The 17,873-nt window shown below is 38.2% G+C and overlaps 1 protein-coding gene across 4 annotated transcripts; it reads right to left on the reverse strand.

Annotated features, from left to right (window-relative positions):
- LOC107811560 (septin and tuftelin-interacting protein 1 homolog 1) lies at nt 1–6,973 on the reverse strand. Of its 4 annotated transcripts, XR_012703610.1 has the most exons (4): nt 6,833–6,946; nt 6,417–6,562; nt 2,388–5,161; nt 1–526 (listed from the first exon to the last, which is right to left on the reverse strand). XR_012703610.1 is itself a non-coding variant. In XM_016636517.2 (3 exons), exon 3 carries the CDS (start codon nt 5,150–5,152, stop codon nt 2,570–2,572), a length of 2,583 nt encoding a protein of 860 aa, XP_016492003.2. In that variant the 5' UTR covers nt 5,153–5,161; nt 6,417–6,562; nt 6,833–6,946; the 3' UTR covers nt 2,177–2,569. The 4 variants fall into 4 exon arrangements, 2 of the variants coding, with proteins under 2 accessions (XP_016492003.2, XP_075096643.1); XR_012703611.1 differs by lacking the exons at nt 1–526; nt 6,417–6,562 and adding an exon at nt 739–1,052 and having other exon boundaries at nt 6,833–6,941; XM_016636517.2 differs by lacking the exon at nt 1–526 and having other exon boundaries at nt 2,177–5,161.
- Between the last annotated feature and the right edge of the window lie 10,900 nt (nt 6,974–17,873).

Here is a 17,873-nt window from a genome sequence, read left to right on the forward strand (position 1 = left end):
AATCAAAACATAGCATCATTCATATATTTGCTCAAGAAACTGGATACAGTGTAACACTTACAAGTAGTACAACATAGTTGAATGATCACCTGAAGGCGAATGATAATAAGCTGGAAATAATTACTCACTTGGCAAAATGACTCATTGAAATTTATCAGACTTCAGACTAGCCGTTCTGATCAATTGGAAAAATTCGATGAAAATAGATTGTTCTAGCAGAGTTTTTCCTGTACCCAAAATTGAACTGCTCTGTTCTTAGTTACGGTTCTTGCTTAATGAGGAGTTCCTTCTTTGATCTTGGATAAGGAATTAAAGACACACTTAGACCACATGAACTTCTGATACACACCTAGACTAAAAATAAGCTAACAGTTTACTAGAATTAGAACAGAGAATTTACAAAATTAGAATAGACATAAATTAACTTAAACACAGCTCCTGAGGCACGGAGAAGTTTTGCTGATCGTCGTGAACCCATAACCTCACTATAGACCTCCAACAGCTACTCTCTATCAGCTACTAGCTTCTGCATCACGTAGGGATGTAGAAATATCAGGTTACACCTTAAAAAAAGGTAAGAAGTAAGGCCTAGAATATGAGAACCCAATTTGTGCTTGCACATTCTACTTTCTAATTACCACAATATCTGACCAATAATCAGAAAAATGTGCAGAAGAAGAACAACTACTACGTCTCAGTCCAAGCAAGATGGGGAATCAAAAGATTGTGTCACGTGTCTAAAGAAAACTTTTAAACCTGTATCATTACTCGTATTACCACGATATAATATGCCAGAAAGTCCACTTTAGGATCAAAGAAATACATTAAGATCTGATACTACCTGGACAAAAAACTAATTGTTCAGACAAGCTTCTTTCCTTCTTTTTCCATCTTACATTTCTGTCTAAAGCAAAAGAAATACATAGAAGGGATAATTGTGCTTTTATTGTGGCAAATTCTAATTTTGATTTCTGGCATACTTGACACTTGAAACATTTAGATCCTTTTATTAATAATACCGTCAGCTATTGGTCCCCTCCATTACCAAATTTCTGCAAATGAAAAAGATATTATCATAAAAAAAAAAAGGTACCAAAAATTCTCCAAGGCATAAAATGAGTAATCTCACGATTTAATAATTTAAAAACACTGAATCTTGAAACATTTATCTGTAGTAGGACTAATAATTGAGGGACCATAACTGCAACCTTGCACCACAGGAACTTTTAGATACTATACATAAATTTAAACTAAAAATTTTTGGGAACAAATTCAAAATCTAGAACAGTAAGAAAAAGTTAAGAGAAGAATGATTGTACATCCTACCTCCTTGCACTTCTGCTGAATGAAATGAACAGGTTGGGGTCAGCCCAAACCTCTCCCACCAACACTTGGTAGCTTTGACCCCAAAAAAAAAAAGGAAAGAGATTGTACAGAGGAAGTGAATTGTGCAAAGCTCTAACGCTATTGAACCCTAATATCTCCATCACACACCCAAGTTAATAGCAGAGATAAGACTGTCAGATACTGAAACAGCCAGCAGAGATTGAATTGAATTGCAATGGCACAGCTCCAGCACCTTAATATTCATATCATACTGAGCAGGAAAGTAAGCTCGAGTAAGAGCTCCTAACAGGAAAGAGGAGATAGAAGAAGACAACATGGGTTGGTTTTTTTTTTTTTTTTTGGTTGGGGGAGGGGGGGGGGGGTACGGAGGTTTAAACTCTAATCTTTCGCGAATCTCCTATCTTTACACCTTAATAGCTTGTCTTTGATCTTTCACTATAAAGTAAACGACATATAGAGGTCAACCCTTAGAGCAAGGAGTTCATTTTTCAATTCAATCCATTAATCTTTCTCTAAGTCTAAGGAGCAGCTGTCCTAATTGAAGAATGGAATTTTCTCGACAGCCTCTGATGCATTCCTTAGTTTCTCTCTTTTTGTTTTCTTTTTTACCAGTACAAGCCCGCATGCATCAACTATTCACACATAATAAGCACCCTTCTTCTCTGGTTTGCATCAGATAGACTTAAAGGTGTTAGGTAACTCCTTTGCATTCGATCATCATTATTTCAAAATCAACCCGCCTTTAGCCCCCCACAGAATAAAACAGATTAGTGGCCGATCAAAACAAATCTATGAAACAGTTATAATATGGTTGAACATTAAGTGTTGATAGGATGAACTAAGTTAGGATTAACATTTATATAATTAAATAGATATTGAACATCTAGTGCTTCTATAAAAAGAAATTCACGAACAAATACAATATGAAATCTATGTAAAAAATTTGAAGGGCTGCTATCTGAGCCAGAAAGGCTGACACTCACGTCTCTCTCATTTCTAGTGATTTTGCCAAATGCCATTGTAGGACGAAGGAAACTTACAAGTTAAAATCTCACTAAAGAAGCAGTAAAATGCCACTAGGGAGAAAAGAAGCACTTCATCTTCCCATGACCTGCTGCAGAACAATGAAGATCCAAGTGCAGAAAGGTACGTGAAGCCTACACATTAGTTTAAGAAAACTTGGATTTCCTTTCGTACTGTAAAATTCAAGAACTTAAGACGCTTATCGGCTCTTTGACTTTTGCAGGTCCAACAGCTGCTCAAGTGACACCAAAGACCACCTGTCCTCTACTTGTGCAAATACCTTCTGATTGAGAGAATCTATAATAATGCTGATTTTACCAAAACCATATATCTGATGACCATCTTGCATTCGCCCGGGCTTAAGCTGGAACAACAAATCATTCTGTTGTGCATAAACTTCAATAACTCTTTTCAAGTTCATCTCATCCCCGCCACCTGTACCGTCCATTTGGATTCCACTGTTCGAGCCCACAGAAGGACGGGATTGAGATTGCGCTGCTGCTTTTTTCTGAGTCTCAAACTGCCTTTGTTCAAGAACCCTAAGATAACGTATGTTCTCCCTCAAACCAGGTTCAGCCACCTCTGAGCCTTCAACAGCCTGGTTCATCATGTCTAGACCGACATTAAGTCGATAGCGAACGTGTTCATTTGCCAGAAGTTCAGGTGGAATAAGTTCCTTCCAACCCAAATACCATTTTGTCACTTCTTCAAAGTTCGGGTTTTTTGAGCATAACCAGTGATACAAAACTACTTCCCACTTGTTGAAGAATATATCCAGTATTGGAAGCATGTGATGGATGGGAATAGCAGTAGCCCAAGTACGGACCCAATAGAACTGATCAAGGTTCTGATTTGCTGGATTTATTTGGAATTCATGCATTACATTTAACAACTTTGGAACAATAAATCTGACCATCAGTTTTTCCCAGTTAATTGTATCAAACACGGTCTTCCAAGGAGACAATATGTAGTACGCAGACATATCACTTGGGTGCCAAGCATGCAGTACACTTTCCAATCTGTTACGTATAGTGTGATAGCAGCTTTCCAACCTTTGACCCAATAAGGGCAGCCATGGATGAACCCAGGAATGAATTGGAATTGTTTCTCGACGTGGATCCCAGGAGTCCACAGCAGCTGATAACTTGGGCAAGACAATGTTTTCCAGTATTGTCTGAAGGACTACAGGAGGCAACAGCTTCTCCCAGGACTCCAAAAAACGAAGCATTGGTTCAGGGTCCCTTGCCTGCCAGTTATTGGTGCCGGATATTCTAATGGCAGGGAAAACAACTTCCATGAATATTTGAGTATAAGGAGATGCAGCATCAGAGATAGTAAAAATGTCATCCCCTTGCAAAAGATACTTCCACCTGGAAACCACCTCCATTCCATGTGTTGGAGTTTGAAGTGGATCCCATCCTTGAAAAACACGTATAAATAAAGGCTGAGCATATGAGCATGCTATGCTTGACAAGTTGCAGAGTTTGTATTCCTCAGAATACTGCTGCTGCAAATCTGCAAATGCTGCTGCAAGGGAGTCTAGGTTCAGAGTACCAGATGTGCTCTCTTCCCCAATCCGGTCCAATACACTGACAATCTCTTCCATATTATCAAGCTGCCTTTTCTGGCGAGCTGCCTCAGCTTGGAACTTCTCCTTCTCCTTCTGCAAAGCAACAACTGTTTCTCTCTCATTTCTTAAATCACTGTCAATTTTTTGTATGTCGAGTTCCGCCAAATCCACAATCAACCTAATATTATGCTGAAGTTCAGGCATTGGAACATCATTTTCCCTTGCTTTATCTTCAGCGTTCAAGTTCTCCAGATTCGTCAAGACTCGAACCTGTGGACCCCTCATATCAAAGACCTTCTGAACAACTTCCAGGCCCTGCTCCTGCTTTTTGGCTAACAACTCTTCAGCTGTAATGTAAACCTTCTTCAGTTTTTTAGCTTGCTTTGACCAAAGCTTCTCTTTTGAGTGGCCTTCCACAGGTTGAGCAGGACGAGCAACAGGCTTTCCCTCTGATTCTTGAAGAGTTGGTGCACTAGTCTCCTTATAGTCGTTGAAGCCCATTCCCATATTCTTGGGCCTAAGCTTTGCCTCGACTGGAGCCAAAATTCCTTGCTCATTTTTTCCCAACCCACCTCCCTTATAACCCATCTTCTCAAGCAACTTCATCCCAATCCCCTTGGTATGCTTCTCAAAGCCACCAACATCACCACCAGGTTCCCTTCTCCCTGATTCAGATGATTTCTTGGCCAACATAGACTTCTCCTTTTCCCTTTCTTTCTCACGTCTTAGGGCACCTTCTTTAATCATCCTCCCAAAAGCAGTGGGCAGAAAGTTTTCCTCTTCAATTTCAATCTGGGCCTGTGTTTTGGTGTATCCATCAGCAGCAATATTCTTCGAGGAACTAGTACCAAATCCAAGGCCAACAGATGCTCCGGATCCCAAACCTTTGCTCTCTTCGGACATTTTCTGGTTCTTCTCCTCTTTGAAATTGCGATCTATTTCTTGGTCGGGCATGACAGTTCCAGTTGAAACAAAGTTGACAGGTTTGGTAAGGTCAGCCTTCGTGGAAAGGCCTTTTTTCCGCTTCTTGCAGGATCCCTCATAGTCAGAGTCACTATCGTCGGAAGCAAAAACACCATAGAGGACATCATCCTTGGTTTGAACACGCTTCTTTTCTTTGCGCTTCCGGTAGTAGAACTCACCACTGATCCACTGACCATCTTCAAAATCGTTCTCCATGCCAAACCTTTCCATTTCCTGATGATCATCCATGTGGTGGAACTGCAGAAAACATGATTATACAGTGTCAGACCGCCTACAAAACAATGATCTCTATACTGGAAATTCAAAATCGGAGGCAAATCTTTGTGGAAGCCTTGAATGAGGCAAAACCATTAAAAGTTATAAAAGGTAATTGGTAACATAACCAATTAACCAATGCAACAGGCAATCCTTGGGGGACAAAAAAAAATTGTTAATTAGAAGATTCTTTCCATAATGAATTTTCCTAAGACCCTAACATAGATAAAATGCCCCTTGGATACAATATTTCTTTCCTGATAAAAAATATTAATCATCAAGTTCTCTAGGACATTGTTGATATACCAAGTAGCTGGACATGAAGAGATTATACTTCAGAAGAATTGGGTAATTGACCTAAAGTTTGTAACTTCATCCCAAAAACTCAAAACTGACAATATAAATATAAGCATTTCATCTCTTGTAGCCTTATCTTTCCCTTCCCAAACGCCCTTTCAGAGTAATCTCAGCAGATCAATCAGTAATACTGATGAGCAGATTAACGCACCCCAAAATGGCCTCCAAGGCCCAAGCTGAGTGCTTTCTAAGAATATTCAAACACAATTAAGAAATTCAGACAGCAAAAGACAATTAAGACATTCTTACAGCAAAAAGACAAACAGCACATGCTCCCCAAAGAAATCAGACAGATGCAGCCAAAAAATGAGTTATCATCATGGAGCATTAATCTCAATCACTACAGAAACCAAAATTTGAAAACGCTGCACAATTAATTTATGCAGAAAAGTGCAAGTTACAAACCAATTGAACCCTAATGTGCGATTCCAAGCTACAAAAACCGTGGACTATGCCATTACATGATATTATCCAAAAAGGGAAAAAACAGAAAATAAAAGATAAAATGATGTGAATTAAGCGCAAAAAGAAAAAGGAAGATCAAACACCACATGCTCCTTGAATGTATCGGACCAACATAGAAAATACAAAAGTTAGCACCCAGCATCAGTCTGAGCCACATAAAAACTAATATTTCCGGGGAAAAAAGACCTAATGAGGATTGATTTCCCACCAACTCTATGCATACAACTGCAAGAACATGACAAATAAACCCTAAAGTACAATATCTAGCTCGAACAATCAAAATTAAGCTGTTACCAAATCTCATCCAAAAAGAACAAGAACATAAATAAAGAGAAGCTAAAAAATGATTCTATTTCTATATCAATAAAAAGTAAGCCCGAATTAACTTAAACAAAAGGAAAAGAAGAAACAATACCTTGAGGGAAAACCAATTGCAGGGGCAAACAAATCACAGCAACTCAGCGTGAAACCAGAGGAAAGATTCTCGTTTTACCGTGTAGCAAACTCAAGAACCCTAGAATCATATGATTTTTCGATAGAACAAGCTCAAACCTCAAAACCCTAGAGAGAGGAAGGAGGAGCAAATGAAGCGGCGGTCTTAGAGAGAGAGTCAGAGAGATTTATGGCAATCCGTTTACTTATTATACGAAAATAGAAAAAGGAACGAAGGGACTTTTCAAAGTCGGTGATGAGGTTTTCTTTAAACGAAAATAGAGTGGGACTTTTCACTTCAATTCAGAAACATATTCAACAAAAGAAACATTCAAAGAAAGAAAATAGAAATTAGGGGAATTTAACAGAACAATAAGAAATATCAGTGGAGAAGTATACCTTTGGTATCCACACGGAGGCTAATAAGAGGAATGACAGTCGAGAAATTGAGGGCGGAGGTAGTACGGCGACCGGAAGATGGAAATGAAGGTTTAGGGTGCGGTTGGAGTTGCCAGGAATTATTGAAAAAAGCAAATTAACAACTTGCTTGGAAGAGGGTTGTTATTGTATCGTATCCACGAGTGAAACTACAACTTAATTACCCCTTTTTAATTACCCACAAGCGAAAATAAAAGTTCCTTTTTAGAAAAACCGAAATAAGATCTCATGCAACTATAGATACTCTTTTTTTCAATAAAATACCAGCGTAATAAATACATTCACTATAATAATGACAGTAATAATAAGCACATCAGTAAGTAAATGTTAAAAGCCCCGAAAACCCAATGCGACAAGTGTATGAACAATCTAGAAAATATACAAAATTAATACAATTATTGTATGAAAGGTAATAGACAGAAATAATAAACAAGGCATAGGGAGACCCCGGTGCTGCAAATCGTAACAATGCAAGCAGCTCACCACTAAGACTCTGTAAAAGGTCGACGTGTGACCACTGGTACTACCTGTCTCAATACCTGCTTATTTCGTGCAAAAGTGTAGCATGAGTACGAAAAACAACGCGTACCGAGTAAGTATCTAGTCTAACCTCGAAAAAGTAGTGATGAGGGATCGACTTGACACTTACTAGAGGTCAAATAATAATATAAATACATAAAGTAGACATGGTGAGTGTACAAGTAGCAACGAAGCAAATAAATGTAACTACAGTAATTCCACACAGGAGTCTATATCAAATCACTAAACATATCATAACCGGTCGTGAAGGCGCTAACTCAATTGTTACCAAACCAAATCCAGTTCCAATTATTAAGCATGAAGCTGACGAGACGAAGGCCCGATCCCTTAGGAATAGTGGTATTCAGTACTGTCGAGGCGAACGGTCTGATCCCATAAGAATAGTATTACCAACTTGCCGAGGCGAAAGGCCTGATCCCATAAGAGTAGTGTTACCATCCTGTTGAGGAGAACGGCCTGATCCCATAAGAGTAATTTATTTCACTGCCGAGGCGAATGGCCGGATCCCATAAGAGTGGAGAAATTTACCTCGCTCGTGGAAACACTTGCGAAAGGAAAAGACATGGATCTATAGTGTATCAAGTACTCCCAATTTTTCTAAAGTAAGAGACTAAGTTTATATCTTTAATTAAAATCCTCAATCTCAGTCCTAATCAAGATAATTAATACACACGATATGCATAAAATAGCAAAATTAAAGGCATAATGCGAATTTAAGTCTACTCGGACATATTGTGAATATAGCTATGTCGGGCTCTCGTCACCTCGTGCATATGTAGCTCCCCTCAACAAGTAGCACACAATAATTAATACATCTAAGGGGAAAAGTTTACACTTATAAGGTTAGGCAAGAGACTTACCTCGGTTCCAAGTCCCCAATCCGGTTCTTCAACCTCACTAGAACTCCTCAAACGACGTCGAGGACTGAGAAACTAACCAAAAGTTCTATAAACTACATAAATATATGCTCAAAAGTTTATAATTTATCTATTAGAGTAATTATCCAACCTAATTTGGAAGATTCCTAAAATTCACCCCAAACCTACATGTCCGAATTCTGAAATTTTTCGAATATAAATGTTACTCTTGACCTCACGAACTCAAATATATAATTTATTTCCAATTATATAATAAATTGTTCTCAAATCTTACTTTCACCAAACCCTATATTCCAACAAAATCTCACTATTTTTCCTTTAATCTCACGTTAAATCTACCCATAATTCGTGCATTTAACTCAAGAATTGATATGGATCACTTACCTCTTGATGTTGAGGAAACTCCTCCACAAAATGCTCTCAAAATCGCCCAAGACAAAGTGGGAAATGAGAGAAAAGAGACTAAGTTTCGTAATAAAAACCAAGTATGTCTGGTGATCTCTTCTTCGCGATCGCGGAAGAAGCCTCACGATTGCGAAGGCATAACTGGCCCAGGTAGTGAAGTCCTTCTTCGCGAACGCGAAGGAAGTCTTGCAACCGCAAAGGCTTGCCCAGCCTGAGCTTCACGAACGTGGTCAATCCTTCGCGAACGTGAAGAGGAAACATAACTGACCCATCCCAAGTACTTTGTTCTACACGAACGCGGGCCGTTATACGCGAATGTGAAGGCTACCAGTCCCAGACCTTCGCAAACGGGGCCCTATGAATGCGAATGCGAAGGGTAAAATGCCCAGCCCCAATTCCTTCTCCGCAAACGCGACTCCACCTCTGCGTTCGCGAAGAAGGGAACAAGAACCGGCAACATCATATTTTTAGACTTAGCTCTGGGTGGTCCGAAATTCACTCGAGCCATTTGGGACCCCGACCAATCGCACCAACAAGTCCATAAATATAATATGGGCCTGCTCGAACCCTCAAAACATGTAAAACAACATCAAAATCAAGAATCGTACCCCAAAACCAACTTGAATCAACATATGAACTTCAAACTTTCAATTAGCTCTGAACACATTTGAAAAGATACCAAATTTTGCGTACAAGTCATAAATCACCATATAGAACTATTCCCAGACTCGGAATCTCAAACGACCTCAATAACACTAACGTCTACTACAAACCAAATTTAAAGAACTAGAAAACCTTCAATGAACCAACTTTCTACATTAAGCACCGAAACGCTCCTGGATCATCCGAAACCCGATCCAAACAAATGCCCAAGTCCAAAATCATCATACTAACCTATTGGAACCTTCAAAGACCGGTTCCGAGGTTGTTTACTCAAAATGTTGATTCAAGTCAAACTTGGTCACCTTAGCACACTATTAAGGAACTAAGTATTCTGATTTCAACCCGAACCCTTCCAAACCTAAACCAACCATCCCCGAAAGTTATAAAATAGTAAAAGTACAAATAGGGAGTCTTAATTAGGGGAACGGAGATCTAGTAAGCAAAACGACTAGTAGGGTTGTTACATTCTCCACCTCTTAAATAAACATTCATCCTTTAACAGGTCCATAATCATACCAATAGTGCTGATAAGTGAGAATATCTGCTCCTCATGTCCTCCTCGGCCTTCCGAGTTGCTCCCTAGACTAGTTGACCCCTCCATTGGTCCTTTACCGCATAAATTTTCTTGAACCTCAACTGGCGAACCTGCTTATCAACAATGGCAATTGGCTCCTCCTCATAACCTAGACTCTCATCTAGCTGAACCATGTGGTAATCTAACACATGCGATATGTCGGCATGGTACCTCCGGAACATAGACACATGAAAAACTGGATGAACTCCGATATTCTGGGAGGCAAAGCAAGCTCATAAGCAACCTCCCCAACTCGCCTCAGCACCTCAAATGGGCCAATAAACCTTGGGCTCAGCTTACCCTTCTTCCCGAACCTCATGATACCCTTCATTGGCGAGACTTTCAAGAGAACCTTATCCCCCACCATAAATGATAAATCACGCACCTTCTGATTAGCATAGCTCTTCTGTCTGGACTGTATTGTGCGAAGCTACTCCTAAATCAACTTTACCTTCTCCAAGGCATACTTCACTAAATCAGTTTCATATAACTTAGCCTCGCCTAGCTAGAACTATCAAATGATTGAATGACATTGCCGACCATATAAAGCCTCAAATGGAGCCATCTCAATATTGGGCTGATAATTGTTGTTGTAAGCAAACTCGACCAAGGGAAAGAATTTATGCCACTGACCTCTGAAGTCAATGAAACATGCTCTGAGCATATCCTCTAGAAGCTTATAGAGCCCTAGGTTACATAGATTTCACCAGTCATGAGCAAGCTTAATAAAGTTTGAGGATTAGTTCGAAGATGTTTATACTTATCTTCTAGAGGCTATAAGGCTTTATGAAACTTCATTATCTTTCTTTCTCTAACGTGCAACTTTGTTCTATCATAAGTTTCAATCATTCTTCTCTTCTCTCACAGATGGTAAGGGCAGGTGCGTCATCCATAGTTGATCAGGAGCAAGAGCCCCAGATTGCAGCCATTATCCAAGGTAAGGGTCGGGGCCGGAGAAGAGGTAGAGGTAGAGCTCAACCTAGGGCATGTGCAGCGACACTCGTTGTCAAGCTTCAGGTAGCGCGAGATGATGAGATACCCATTTTGGCTGAGCTAGTCAGACCAACTCAAGTCCTAGAGGGGTTCTATGCTACCATAGTGCTTCCGGACACCATTTTGGGTATTTAGAATTTAGTGATAGAATAGGGAAAAAACTGACGAGATTATGTGTACATTATAATTTTCCGACGAAGGAGGTTCAGGTGAACCCATTTGCCCCCTCTAAGTCCTCCTGTGACTATAACAACAAATTCATAAACTATATTTTGTCATATTAAAGTACTTGAACTTTATCCAGTATAATGGTAAAGTCACTCGAACATCAACACAGAGACAGGATGATATTCACCATATCTCTACAAGCTTGTAAAATTTTAAATTCACCATACCTCTATAAGCTTGTAAAATTTGTAAATATCCTCAACATATTCCACTTCATCCAAGTGATTATTGTCACACCTCCTTCTTCCGCCCCCGCGGGGGTACGTAGGGAGTTTTTTCCAATTAAAGGACAATCGAAACGGGATTTATTTATTTATTTCAAAGTCGCCACTTGGGAGATTTAGGGTGTCCCAAGTCACCAATTTTAATCCCGAATCGAGGAAAAGAATGACTGTTTAACAGTCTGCGCACCAGAAATCCGGATAAGGAATTCTGTTAACCCGGGAGAAGGTGTTAGGCATTCCCGAGTTCCGTGGTTCTAGCACGGTCGCTCAACTGTTATATTCGGCTTGATTATCTGATTTTATACAAATATGAACTTATGTGCAAATTTTATCTTTTTACCGCTTTCATAATTGTTATTATTATTTTTACAAGAATGTGAATATCGTTTAAAAACATATCTTTGGATTGCGTTACATAAAATGCACCCGCGATCCGGAACGTATTTTTATTCAATGTTTTAGGATTTGGATTTGGGTCGCATAAATGCGCACCCATGTTTAAGAATGTATTATTATTAAATCGTGCCTAAAGCGATTAGCGTATTATTATTTATGGGTAAGACTATGGAATTCACTAAACAGTCCATCCCGAATTCTAAATACTCAATTAAATATTTATTGAGGGCCCCACAATTAGTGCATTTTATTGGGAGAGGCTCATCTCATTTTATTTTTAAAAGGACAGTCCTAAAATGCCTGCATTTTTTATTGAAATTTGTCTCTACAAAATAAAAGAGAAATATCTTAATTTATTTACATGTTATTACCTAGTTACATTATACTAGGCATGTTCTCAGTTTGTCAAATTAAAAAAAACATAGCAATTCTAATTTTAATCCTAGACCATTTACATGCTGAAATTAACCAATATTATTTAACTAAACAAATTTCTACCAACTTCCTACTAGATGGCCTATTCGTTTGATTTTTGATTCGACGGAATTACTACACCATTTATTTATTTTTAGGCAATAGATGTAGATAGTTCATTTGTTAAGCTATCGTCGAATGTTCCACTATATGTATTAAATATCTACATGATTCTGATTTTTTGCAAGCTACATAATTTATACATACAAATAAAATTCAGAATATAATTAAATATAATTCAGAATTTCAACTCTTCATTTTTTCGTATTCATGCTTCATATTTCGGATTACAATAACCAGCGTGTCAGTTGTGTACCTGATATTGGAAGCAAAAGAAAATGAAGATGAGAATCAGCAGCAGTACTAACAATACAACACAGCAGCAACAATCCAGCAACAGTAACAATCCAGGAACAAAATTTGCAAACCGGTGGAGTATTAATCCCAAAACAAAAAAAAACTTCAAGCTTTGATGACACAACAATTAATTCTGATTTCAAACAATGAAAGAAAGCAGAAGATTTTTTTTAGTTTTTTTTTTATTTGAAAGTTTAAATATTTTTTCGGAATTTTCTCTCTCTTAAATGTTCAGCCCTTTTTTCTCTCTCTTATTCTCTTTCTGTCAGATTTTTTCCTCTCTATCTGTATTCTGTTCTCTGTTTTTTTTTCAAATCTGATTTCAAGACTTCTATATATATCCCATCCCATAAATCTTTTAATCAATTAAAATTAACCCATTTTCTCCTACCAAACCCAATATCTTCCCACTCATCCCCATTACATTAAATAAATATATCAACCCCACCCTATTATATTTTGTCCCCCATGCTTTCACTAAACAAATACAAGATTCCTCCCCACTAAATTTTGTCTTGTCCCCCCTTTATATTAAACAATTATATCACAACCCACCCCATTACATTTTGTCCCCCATGCTTAACATAAAGAATTACAAAATGTTCAATTATCAAAACTACCCCTCCGACCTTATTGCAAATTACTATTTTACCCTCGAACGTACTACAAATTACCAAACTACCCCATCAGCTATAACAATCAAACTTAACCAAAATATAGACAATATGATCAATTTCTAACAATGTTTAAACAACAAATCACATGAACATGATTTCTTCAATATTTCAACAACAAATCACATGAACATGATTTCTTCAACATTTCAACAACAAATCACATGAACACAAATTGAACAACAAAGAACAACTAAAATTTGATTGAACAATATTTTAGCAACAAACAATACTATTTTCGGATTCAACAACAACAACAAACAAGTATATTTAGATTTCTAAATTCAATCATATTGAACTTAAAATTAAATCTAAAAACATTACAACTAACAATTCCTATATTAAACTTAAACAAGATTATGAGACAAATTCAAGAAATAATCATAAATGATAAACAAGAAATCAAACTATACAAATTTCGGATTCAAGATCAACCAAACAAAGTATGAACATGAATGAAAATATTCAATAACAATAACAAACAAACTTTGTTCAAACTTCGAATTAAACTTAAACAAAACAAATAAATATATTCAAATCACTAATCTTCAAATAATCAATTAATCTTTCTTAATTAAATCCAATAAAAATTATAACAAAGATACATGATCCAAAAATTAAAACCAAAATGTAACTTCACATTAAATCACTGAATTAAAACCAACTTCAAAAAATGAATACGAATTAAATCTATATTAACAACAAACAACGGATTTAAACGATTTAAACTAACACCTTTCTACATTAAAACTAAATCCTCTTAAAATTAATAAAACAAGCTGAAAATAATTAAATTGAATCTTCAACTTAAATCTAACAACAATATAATTAAACTAACAATTTTTATCTAAACAACAAAACAAACATGAAATAAACATGAAAAACAAATTAATTAATTTCCATTTGAAATCTGAAAATTAATTCAACAAAACATATGAACATGAACAAAACCAAAAATCAAATATCTAACCATAGACATGAACAAAACAAACATTTGCTGATTTTAGATTCGAAAATATCAAAACAAAATGCGGACAAAATAAAACTCAAAAACTACTAACCGGAGATGAACAACGACGAATTCGATTGTATGGACTGTTTTGACGAGCCTCGACCAAGGCTCGAACAAACGACGACGAACAAGAACCTACGAAGCAACTGAAGCAACATCAACAGTCGACGCGGCAGAAGCGTTGCTCGAGCAGCAACAGCGTCCATGGGAAGCAGCGTCGCAAGCCCATGTTTCCTTCTCAATCGTTTCTTTGAGGTCCTGAGCAGCACTTTTGAGCTTCTGACCAACGGTTCTATAGAGCAAATGAAGAAGCTTCGACAGTGGATCTTTTGCTCCTTCGGGAAATGATTGTTGGACTGTAGTTTTATCGCCTAAGAAGATGAAGCAGAAACATGGCGTGATGGGTCTGTTTGGACACAACGAAAGCAGCAAGAAACAGCTGATCATTGGTGAGGCCGAAGGAGATGAAGTGAAACAGAAGCAGCAGCTCGGAGACAGCTTCCATGGAGATGCTCAAGCTGAAGAAGACGAAGTGAGGCAGCAGCGCGGCTGGGTCCGTTTGGACGATGAAGCTGAAAGCAGAAGAAGTAGCTACGGCAGCCATAGATGGAGGTCGAAACTCGAGCCTTGAACAGCAGCTACGAACAGCAGCAACGACGGAAGAAGCTCGGGCTTTGACGAAGAACGAAGAAGATGAAGGCGCGGCGAAGAAGAAACAGTAACAGCTAAGGATGAAGGTCGAAGGTAAGGCATCAACAACCATGGGTATCGTGCTTCCAGCTCGTCGCCGGGGAAGATGAACAGTAGTTATGGGGTCTGTTTGGATGTAGCAGACGGAGGAAGGAGGAGAAGTGAAGAAGAAGAGTTGGGGGGCGGATGGTTTAGGTCTTTTTTAGGGTTTTTTGGTTTTTTTTTTATTTTTTGTTTTTGTTTTGTGTTTGAACAATGAAAAATGAAAGGGGGTTTGGGTCTTTGGGTTAATGGGGCTAACTGGGTCGACCCGGTTTGAAGTGGACCGGGTCATGGGGAATTATTTGGGCCTATGGTTTGAAATTGAAGAAGTGACCCAATCCGATTTTTCTTTGTATTTTTGTTATCTTTTCTTCTTTTATTATTATTTTTTTTAAAACTAAATTCTAAAAATACTTAAATTATTATTAAGAACTAAATTAAGTTATAAAAGCGCAAATTACCTCCCAATAACAATTAACGCACAATTAAGTAATAATTAAGCATAAAATTGTATATTTGGACATTAAATGCTAAAAATGCAAAAGATGCCTATTTTTGTAATTTTTAATTTTTGTAAAACAAATTTAATTACTACCAATTATAGAATTAAATCCTACATGCAAATGCGACATATTTTTGTATTTTTTATTAATTTAGCAAATAAACAAATACAGACAAATACAAATAATTATCCAAAAATGTCATAAAAATACTCAAAATTGCACACCAAGGAAAATCATTTTATTTTTTAAAAATTTTGGGAGTAATTCTCATATATGGCAAAAATCACGTGCTTACAGCTGCCCCTCTTTGCCCGAAGACGCGAAGGGTTTTCGTGCAAAGATAAAGCGAGCGATTTTTGCCCATCCGAGTACTCCGTGTGAAGCATTTTTTGAAAAAGATTTGACTGAACCTTTGCTTCAAAGGTTTCCTACATATCCTGGGCTAAACAGGAATCAGATCAATGTAGTTCGGGAAATTTTGGTAGCTGGGACTACCGTGGGACTGCCATGTTACTGTTGTTGCATGCTATTACTACTGCTTACCGATCTCCTTGTTACACCTTACTTAAAAGAAAACAAGAAGCTAGGCTATACTGCAATTTTTCTTGTTGCCTTCCTTTCTTGTCTGCTTGCATTTTTTTCGGTGCTTTTCTTCTGATGCTTTTCTTCCTTTTGACACATGCACTTGAGTTTTTGCTGGGACCTCTTATTGCAACCTTCTGTTTCCCGGTGCTGGGGATTTTTATTGCTTCCTGCTGGGGATTCCTGTTGTAACCCTCTGTTTTATTGTTCTCTGACTTGATTTTGAAATGTATGCCTCTGTTGTATGGGCGGGCTCCCAACTTCAATACTTGAAAATTAATGCTGAATGTATTCCTCTGTTATATGGGCGGGCTCCCAATTTCAATACTTGAAAATTAAAGACTGAAATGTATGCCTCTGTTATCTGGGCGGGCTCCCAACTTCAATGCTTGAAATGTAAAGACTGAAATGTATTCCTCTGTTATATGGGAGGGCTCCCAACTTCAACACTTGAAATGAAAAGACTGAATGTATGCCTCTGTTCTATGGGCGGGCTCCCAACTTCAACGCTTGGAATGAAAAGGCTGAAATGTATGCCTCTGTTCTATGGGCGGGCTCCCAACTTCAACACTTGAAATGAAAAGACTGTATTCTTCTGTTATATGGGCGGGCTCCCAACTTCAACACTTGAAATGAAAAGACTGAATGTATGCCTCTGTTCTATGGGCGGGCTCCCAACTTCAACGCTTGGAATGAAAAGGCTGAAATGTATGCCTCTGTTCTATGGGCGGGCTCCCAACTTCAACACTTGAAATGAAAAGGCTGAAATGTATGCCTCTGTTCTATGGGCGGGCTCCCAACTTCAACACTTGAAATGAAAAGACTGAATGTATGCCTCTGTTCTATGGGCGGGCTCCCAACTTCAATGCTTGGAATGAAAAGGCTGAAATGTATGCCTCTGTTCTATGGGCGGGCTCCCAACTTCAACGCTTGGAATAAAAAGGCTGAAATGTATGCCTCTGTTCTATGGGCGGGCTCCCAACTTCAACGCTTGGAATGAAAAGGCTGAAATGTATGCCTCTGTTCTATGGGCGGGCTCCCAACTTCAACACTTGAAATGAAAAGACTGTATGCCTCTGTTTTATGGGCGGGCTCCCAACTTCAACACTTGAAATGAAAAGACTGAATGTATGCCTCTGTTATCTGGGCGGGCTCCCAACTTTAACACTTGAAATGTAAAGACTGAAATATATGCCTCTGTTATCTGGGCGGGCTCCCAACTTCAATGCTTGAAATATAAAGACTGAAATGTATGCCTCTGTTCTATGGGCGGGCTCCCAACTTTTAAAATTTAAACTGTATGTCTCCGTTCTTCAGACGGACTCCTGACATCAAACTTGAAAAGTATGTCTCTGTTCTCCAGGCGGACTCCTGACTGCTAAATTTGAAATTGAATGTCTCTATTCTCCAGGCGGACTCCTGATGTCAAACTTGAAAAGTATGTCTCTGTTCTCCAGGAGGACTCCTGATTTCAACAATCAACTTAGGAGGAAATGCCTCTCCTATGGGTAAAAACAAACTTAGGAGAAAATGCGTCTCCTATGGGTGAAACTAAACTTAGGAGGAAATGCATCTCCTATGAGTGAAACTAAACTTAGGAGGAAATGCCTCTCCTATGGGTGAAACTAAACTTAGGAGGAAATGCCTCTCCTATTGGTTAAACAACAACTTAGGAGGAAATGTCTCTCCTATGGGTAAGACTAAACTTAGGAGGAAATACATCTCCTATGGGGTAAAAGTAAACTTAGGAGGAAATGCATCTCCTAT

Source organism: Nicotiana tabacum, chromosome 20 (assembly GCF_000715075.1).
Source record: "Nicotiana tabacum cultivar K326 chromosome 20, ASM71507v2, whole genome shotgun sequence".
Taxonomy (NCBI): Eukaryota; Viridiplantae; Streptophyta; class Magnoliopsida; order Solanales; family Solanaceae; genus Nicotiana; species Nicotiana tabacum.

Excerpts from the sequence above, each read along its gene's own strand:
- LOC107811560 (XM_075240542.1), bottom strand. The coding sequence starts at position 5,152 with ATGGATGATCATCAGGAAATGGAAAGGTTTGGCATGGAGAACGATTTT.